Source organism: Bemisia tabaci, chromosome 8 (genome assembly GCF_918797505.1).
Source record: "Bemisia tabaci chromosome 8, PGI_BMITA_v3".
NCBI lineage: Eukaryota > Metazoa > Arthropoda > Insecta > Hemiptera > Aleyrodidae > Bemisia > Bemisia tabaci.
Window position 1 is genome coordinate 27,472,343 of NC_092800.1, and position 9,191 is coordinate 27,481,533.

Below are 9,191 nucleotides of genomic sequence, written 5' to 3' on the forward strand. Positions count from 1 at the left end.
TTTTCACGGCATGGAATGTTTCCTTTTTTTAAGTAAACGCTTTCTTCTTTTAAGGGGACGTGGAGCGTTGGATTGAGAAAACGCTATTTCTTGATCCAAGGTAACTCCGTTGTCTTAGTTCAAACCTCCGTTTCTTGTCGATACTTTTTAAGTATCCAGTTTACTTGGTCTAAGACGGCTCCGCCTTGTATTTAGGAAACATTTTTTTCAGTGTATGAACAAATTTTTTTTTATAACCCTCACCCTTGTAACCTCTCCCCCTTTTTGTAATGCGTTTGTGACATAGCACAGTTGATCGAGTCAATTAGAGAGGTCAGCCATGAAATTAGGACTAAAACTGCAAAATTTGATGTTTATTTTGTCACATTATAAATTTCAAAGAGTGCTTCTGGAAGAAAATTTCACAAGGAAATCAATGAAACCACTTTAAAACCTCAAAATGTTGTATTAACGGAGTTATGAGCTTTTAAAGTTTCCAAATTTTCTCCGACTTCCTCCATTGACTCGATCCATCCTGCATAGGTCGTATCCATTAACATGTAAGAACTACAGGCGTAATGCTCGCCTCAACCCTCCCCTCCCCCCTAGAATGTCACATATTTTAAGAACAGCCCTCTGAAAGAAATATTGTCTTTTTTCCATTTTTCTTTTGTGCCATATTATAATATTATGCAGAGTTTTAATGCCTCCAACCAAAATAACTTCCCCTTCACTTCTTTCTCAAAATGAAAAGGTAAAAAACTTAGTGTCTTATTTTCAAGTGTCAGTATTATTGTTTGTATTCAGCTGTTACATAAGTAGTTCTAATGTATTTATTTTTTAACTCGTAGTTTTTTTTAAGGAAAAAACAAAATAAAATAAAAATATTTTTATATTAGAGATAAATAATTTAGTAAAGAATAATTTTTCATTTGATTACTTTCCTCATTTCTTATGTTCAACCTGTTTGCTCGGATGAATGTTAAGCTTTTTTCTATTTCAAATTGTAAACAAATCAGAAATACAAAGTGTGAAACAAACAAGTTGATTGAAAACTCAGTAAAAGTAGATTATAAAAATTTTGCTTTATTATAACAATAAATTTCCATGTTGTTATCTTTAGCACAAAATAACAGATAATTAGGAGTAAGGTACATTTATATAAGAGATTACAAAACGGCTACATATGAAATCACAGAAAAAATCCGAAATCATGCATAGAAAGTGGTCTGACCAATTTCTCTTTGAAAAGAGTCCGCGATGCACAGGAGCACCAAAATTATGAGGAAAAATCATCACAATTAATTTGAATCCGGCTGAGGAATGTTATTGTCGGTGAACTCTGGCAGGTGTATGTTATAAAAATCGAATAAAAGTTAAACTTTAAAAAATGAAGAAATTTGAAAACATTGAGCTCTCAAATAAAACAACGTACTACAACTGTTTATCACAAAGGAAATACAAAAATAAATTTGACTTTCCAATAAATACTGGAACTGCACCTGAAACCGACTTAATACTCTTTAGAAAATTATTATAGTCTGTCCGAGATGGAAAGAATCGTGGAAAGTCGGAATAATTTGCACTGTTTTGAAGGGTGAGGGTGTCTCCACCCTTCGTCAACTGTCACTTTTCAGGGTTTTGTGCAGGCATCAGCCACCGCACAGGAGGCTATGGGTCTTGGAGCGGCGGTTTTTCCCCGGATTTGAACCTGGAGCCAAAAATTCCTGTACTAGGCGCCGAGCGGCGTGGTGGGGCAAGCGATTCATGAGGAGCCAGCCCTCTGTGCGGTGCGCCACCATACAGGGTTGGTTCAGTGTCTTCATCTTACAATAGCTCAAACGCTACCCTTGCTTCTACATAGTGCAATTAATTCTGACTCTCCGACAGACTATAAGCATTGTTTAATTATCTATAGAGGTGAAAATTTTGGCGGTGGGAGCAATCCAAAATCTGAATTCACACTGTAATCGTCAGCCGGCAGGCAATGTATTCACGTGACGAGGTGCATACTTACACCTCCGGATAACTTTGACTGCTCTGATTTCCTATGTGGAGATCGTCTATGGATTTCCGAGCAGCTGTCGTAATTTCTCCGAAGGATTTTTTCGTATTCATTAGGATTTCATCTGTGTTTTTCACTGCTGAGTTTTTCAAATCCTTCACTTCTGTTTCAATTTTGTCTATCACCCACTCAATTGCTTGCCGCCCCTGTAACAGAACCAGAAAGTATCATTGACATTGAGAGGCAAGGATGTGTCAAGGGTACATTAGAGGCCTTGGGTGCGAGAAGGGCACTAAAATACCCATAAAATTCTTCTGATGGACAAACATCAACGATGGAGATTTTCAAATAACGCAGCCAAGAAGTAACTTTCTCACACCCACACCTCAAAAGTGACTATCCACGGAAGAAAGGACCTTGGTCCATGAATACTCGAAATTGATTATTGATACCAAAGCATATGAGCATATTCTACAAACACTTTTAGATCAAAATAAAACAAAAATCAAACTGAAGTCATGGCATTTAGAAATTCTCAGTTCAATAAATATGGGTTTCAAGAAAAGTTAGCTAAAATTTTTATCTGCCTTGATAAAGACACAAAATGGCTGGAGTACAAAGAAACTTTAAACCCTCTAGTAAAACAAAAGTATTACGTTTAAAGCTCAAAATCTAGTTTTTCGTCCCAGATAACTGTTCTTAGAAGTTACTTTTGTTTTCAAAGCCATATTCAATAAAATTATATTATTAATTCTGAGATCAGGTTTCCTTCATGGCAACATAACAGCAGTTTTCTATCATTAACTAGAGTGAGTCTCTTATTAATTAACACATTACATGTAATGTCCTCTTTTCAAACTTTGACAGAGAAAACAAATCACACAATGGGGAGTCTGAAATTCTATTCTGAAGCAAGTTAAAAATATTTACAATGGGCCACTAGACAAAGTACAAATTGTAGCGTTGAGCGACATACTTTCTTTTCAAAATTTCAAGAGGAAAACGAAACTCACGGTGAGAAATCTGGAAATCGACTCCTAAACACAATTTACGTGTAAAGTGTTCACATTGGTTAAATGGCTAACATATGTCCTCTGTTAAATCTAACTTTCATTTGATCTGCACTACGAACACCTGTTGATTTCTCATTCAGGCGTCAATTTCCAAACCTCCTGTTGTATGATTCGTATTCAACATGAGCTTTAGAAGAGAAAACAAGTCACATATTTTTCTAGTACAGACTTTGTCTAGTGGCCCATTAACATTGATTAAATTGCAAAATTAGAAATGATGTCATTCGTATTGTCTATCTTCCGTTAGATCTCTGCAAAAAATACTTTTTAACACTAATGGCTAACGAACAATACCGCCTAACCAACAATTTTGGCAAAAATGAGTTAGCTCCTTTGCCGCATTCTACAGTATAAAACACATAAGCTGATGATTTTGGTTTTTTTTCAATTCTGTAGGGGCTTTAATGACAATGTAATGTATGAAAAATTGCAAATCTAACCTTAAAATACAACATTGGCGAAGTTTTTTCTTCATTTTGCAAAATCGTTCGTTTGCAGATGGGCAGTATAGTTACTTGACCTTCGATATCTCGTTCTGGGATAGATTAACAAACTTCTCTTTGAACATGTGAGATTTTCACTAGTCCAGACCTTGTCTAAGTGGTGGCCCATGTAATTATGGTTTTTGAAAGGCGCCCATTATTTTCTAAATAATATGTTTTCAAAATATAAGAATATTCTGCCTTTCCAAATTTGGATTACTATCCCTTTGCTCTATGCCTCCACTGATTCCGAACACATTCCCTTACTTCCCAGAGTTCCACACTGTTTCTAAACAAAGGGTCAACATTTTTGAATGGGCACGATTTTTGGAAGAAAACTAGAAAGACTTAATCAGAAACACAATAAGTCGCTTCAAATTTCAGCCAAGAAAAAGAGGTTTGAAGTTTCTTCCCTTTTGGAGCTTCGGTACGACTCATGTTAAGAAAAAAGCTTTAATCTAAAGCTAAAACCTTTTTAGTGTTCAAAATATATTTTCTTGACATTGGATTTTTATTAGGAGAAAATTTACAACTTGTTTCATTCTGAATGACTCCCAACTCAGGTTCTTCCGAAATGCAACTTGGTGGGTTTCTGTTAAACTCTGTACAGTTGGAAACATATTTACCTTGTTGGCATTGTGTGAAATTTTGCTGGTTAGTAAATTTTCAACATAGCTACAAAGAGGAATTCCTTGGACGGTCACAACAGCTTCTTGACTCAACTTTGTTTTCGATGCATCATCTGGGTGCGATTCGTACCTAAGAGTTTCATCTACAGCAATCATAGATCCAAATGTGAGCTGTAAAATAAGGAACAGGGTTAATAAATAGAAAAAAATCCTGAACAGTGTTACAGAAGTGTGATAAATTTTTGAAATAAGAGAATGCATCCTGTTTTCTGGAGCAGGAGCATGCCTACATTTTTCCATTTTTCATTAAATCACATTTCAGCTGAAGAAACGACTTTCAATGTCTCCAAAAATCCAACTCCATTTAAAACGGAAAAATACTGTGCCAAAATATTTCAGGAAATCACTTAAGAATTGACTACTACATGCCCTCTATAACCATTACTACTTACAGTGAGTGTTTATTTACCTACTTTCCAGCTGCAATTGTGGCAAGTGCTCAGCCATGCTTGCAATGTCCTTGCTGTTTGAAAAGATAATTTTCCAAAAGTGCCAAAGGTCAGATAAGAGTATTACCTACATTACACTTACATAGGCGAGGATTGTGCGGAGGATTTGTTACATTGGATTCACAGTGGTTGAAACCATGGTTCATCCCTTCTAACAACAATATAAGCGAAAGAGTGATGACATGTTTTTCTCATTACTTTGACTTAAGACCTACGTTTTCCAGTTAATAAACTTGCAGCTTCAGGCTTTTATAAGCTCCAAGACACATATTTATCCGAGGCACACCTACTGAACAGCCCCGTTCAGGAAATATTGTAACTTATTTTTCAGACACAAGATAATGATCATACGATCAGAGCCACACATTTATGGTTCAACTTGTGTCTACTGACTAGTGCGTTTCATCCTTTTTTCTTTGTACTATCTTTTATGGTAACCTAATGAAAATTATTTTTATGTATTTTATAGATTCGTTAAAGAGGTACATATTTTTTGCACAATCATGCTCTTGCCGAAAGTTTTCAAATGTTTCCTCTCCAGTTGTTTCAGGAAACAATGCGGCGAATGCTTTGATAACTTTTGTCGCTTTGCTCGAAAATATCACTTGCAGTTACACTCATAAAGTATCAAAAATTTAAAATTGGAGCTCTTACGTTTCTGGATTTCAATTCCATGGTTTTTTTTTCTGGATTGACAGTAGAATACTCTTTTGCATAGCACACACTAGTTGGTCCGACGATCTGAAATAAAGAAGGAAACATCAGAATGAATTTAAATGATGCAATGGTTGCAATTATTTGTCAACATTTTAAGAAATGTTGCACAAAGAATTTCACTCCAGTGGGCTGTCCATAAATGACATCAGGTATTTCGAAAGAGAGAGGTCTGAAAAAAAGTAACTGATTTCAATGGGATAGAACTAGGCAAACAGTTCCATCAACATTGTGGTGTTTCAAAATTTCATCACCTATTTTTATTTTTTGGAAAGAAACCAACCAACATTTTCGCTTAAAATTTTGTAGAAACAACCCTCAATAAGGGCAAGAAAAATTGCGATAATTTTAGAGTGGGGATGTTGGTTGATTTCCTTCCAAAAAATTAAAATGAGATGGGTTTTTGAGACACTGAAATAAAGATGTGACTGTTATGCTTAACCCTATCCATTCATATACAGTCTTTTAAGAGTCACTCGGTAAAGCTCAAGCTTAAAATCATTAAATGAGCAATAAGAATCTGAAAATTTGCTTCGTCATGAAAAACATATAAAATTCTCACTTATTATTCCAGAAGGAGGGTAATAATTTTTTTTCTATCTTTCTTTTTTTATAAACGTGTTTTATTTTTCTTCTTACAAGAGAGACACGGAGTGCTTCAACTAAAGAAGCTTGAAACAATTACCACCACAAAGGCGAAAAAAAGATGAATTTATCTTTGGCAACTGAGCTAATCCAAATTTAACTGCTTACAATTAATAAGATTGGCATCTCATCAAATAGTCTTAAATTTGGCTAAGACTGTCATATGTGATAACCACAAGAAAGAAAAAGTGGGAGTATGAGGTGTAGATTCTGTCAGTGCAAAATGGTTGCAAATCCAAGTTCTCGAACACAATTTAATGGAAATTGAATTTAAGCATCTGCAGGAACGGCCATTAAGATATAAGAATAAGACGGATACGGAGACTAACAAAAAAGAAATGTGCCTAAAGACTCGAATAGTGCCTTCAATAATCAGGGTGTCTACCAACATCAGAAAATAAGAACATGGATATTCATTTCACTTGTTTAATATTAGTAGGAGTTCAAGGGCTCATTGGTTGTTGACAGTGCATAAAATGTTAAAGACATTTAACTTGGAGGTCAATCTCTGAGCATTGATAGGGAGGTAGAAAAGGAGAGATAGGTTCAATTAAAACATAGTAGTTCATTCATGTAGCCGAATGAAAAATCTAGCACTTTTAAAAACCTTTTTTGGATTTATTTCCTACCTAAGTCCATGGTACTTTATTTGTATTATAATTTTTGATGATTAGAATATTGCCCCCTCTTTCTTGTTCAAAGCTTTCAAAAATAGTAAGCTTTAAATGGTTGCTTGTACAAAAAAGCGTCATTGCTGCTTTTATTGCAGCAAGGACTTGGAGTCTGAGTCGGGGATTTTTCTTTCTCATAGAGGGTGGAATGGTGGATCCCAATCTTCTTGAACGATCCATTATCATCAAATTCATTGTTATTTCTTAACAATGAAAATAAGTCGCTAACAACTAGTGAAGAGCTAAATTCAAGTATTCACAAGACCTTGAAAAAACTCAAAATTGAGCAATTTTGAGCACTTTTCATCGCTGCAAAAATCATGCAAAAGCCCGCTGAGCTTATCATTGGAAAAACGGAAAATTTTAAGAGCACTAAGTATTAAAACTTGGTTTGAGACTATTGATGATAGGCAGAAGCAGGAGACTTCTAGCCAGACTTGAAATTTTCATTAGTTTCAAGTTTTTTGGATCCAGACTTCTTCCTGTTGGGTATTTTTTTCTCTTGGGGGGGGGGGGGGAGAGTATTTAACAGAGTAACATTTCGTTACCTTCCTCCTATGGCATCACAAGCACCATTTAAGCTTAGGAAATGAAAAAAGTTGCCAGGCTTCTCAAACTTTTCCAATATATTACAAAAAACTAATGAGCAGAATCACATGAAAACTTTACTTGGGTTGGTAATACTTCTTTTTTCATCAAAATTAATTCCTGAAATTTTCATGCCAGAATGTGCTACCAGTGCTACAGTTTTAAAGAAACAATTAAAACAATATTGAGATGTCTGGGAACATATTGTCTAAGCATACGTGGCGCTTGTGATATTTTGGCCAGAAGGTGACGATTTTAGGTCTGCACAAAATTGAAAAATAAATTCTTGAAAAGAAATAAAAATTCTTTCATGTAGGAAGAATCTTCTAAAGTTTTAAAAAACGAGAAAGCATAGGGATGGTCGTTAGCCTATATTGATGAAAACATAAAAAAAATCTTACACTGACTGCCCATCCTGGCAAGCCCCATTGGGAGGCGATGAGTCGTTTTGTTATAAGCACACCATCTGAGACTTGTCTGTCAACAACATCTATTCCAGTCACGGCAGGGTTCATTGGATTCGGATATTTGCGCCATGCAGCTTCCACAACTTTTTCCCATGGATGACTGCAATTAGAAAAATCATGAATTTTATAGATGTGATTTTCTTTAGGGGGGGAGGGGGCACATGAAATTCATCAACATCTGCTTATTTGGCTGATACTTATCTCATACCTTACTAGCAAAGCCTCAACAGAATGGCCGTAAAAAAGAATGTAAATTTCAAGAGACACTAAATTTTACGTGTGGAACTGTTGAATAATATTTACCAATCAGGAAACTCATCAAGGAAAAAAACCAAATGAAAAGGTCATGTCCCCATTGAATATTTTGGAGAAGAAATTAGCAATAATTCATTACTTGGACAAACTTTACTTCGGGCGTAGGGGAAGAAATGAAACACAGTTGATAAATCCTTTAACAAGATAGAAGATGCCACAGACTTGTTACTAGATTTGAGAAATTCAAAATCAATGACCAATTCGCTAAGACTGCATTGATTCATTGTCTTGAAGACCTAGCAGAGACTAGTTTTCTAGCAACTCAGGGCAAAGGGTGATAATCTACAGCAAAATCAGGATATTATTGGACTTTGAAGCTGAAATCTTTTTCACTATATATCTACATACCGATTCTTGTAATTTTCTTGAAGAATGAAATGATCACATAAAATTAAAAAGATGGCCTGTTAAAAAACCATGGGTTGAATATTTCTTGGCCATTGTTAGCTAGGAAATTGTGGCTTCTGTTTTTTCGGGAGGCTAATATGTATATGTAAGCGACAAACAGGATTCGAATGTCGTTAGTTGCAGCTGCATTAATTTCATAAAGGTTACAATTAAGGAAGGTGATTTCCATCCGTGATTTTGTTGTAGTAATTTCAGACGGAGTGAGTTCAACTTGCGTCATGAGTTGCTGACATTACCGTCAGAATTCTAAACATTCTAATCATTATTTATGCAGGAGTTTCGAGGAATCCATGGCCAATTGGTCAGTCACCTTGGAGGTTATGTTCACTAAGTAAAGAAAATGAACGATGTACTTACTTGAAAGTATGCTCGCTTGTCCAAATTTTCATCCCTAAAACACTAAGAAGACACTGAAATGTAAACAAATGCTTTAAATTCAAAATCGAGGGAATATAAGAACTTCAAAAAGCTTTTTTCGACGGACAGATGTTGATAACGTCCACTCGCAGAGGGGGCGATTCGAGGAAAGGACCGAGGGAGGAGGGGCGGGATCCAACGCTCATTTCGCAGGAAGACACCACTGGTTGCGTCATAGTAAAGATTGCCAGATCGCATAACATTCTTCAAATATTTCATAGAAACTAGAAACCACTCTAGAAACCACCGCGGAGATAAATCTTGAATAAAAAATCTCGAAGACGCGGCA

The 9,191-nt window shown here is 35.6% G+C and overlaps 1 protein-coding gene across 1 annotated transcript; it reads right to left on the bottom strand.

Moving 5' to 3' along the window:
* Window positions 1-1,045: 1,045 nt before the first annotated feature.
* On the bottom strand, window positions 1,046-9,026 carry LOC109033937 (protein slowmo). Its single transcript, XM_019046799.2, has 5 exons — window positions 8,843-9,026; window positions 7,697-7,862; window positions 5,332-5,418; window positions 4,166-4,339; window positions 1,046-2,190 (listed from the first exon to the last, which is right to left on the bottom strand). Exons 1-5 carry the CDS (start codon window positions 8,872-8,874, stop codon window positions 1,993-1,995), a joined length of 657 nt encoding a protein of 218 aa, XP_018902344.1. The 5' UTR covers window positions 8,875-9,026; the 3' UTR covers window positions 1,046-1,992.
* Window positions 9,027-9,191: the final 165 nt, after the last annotated feature.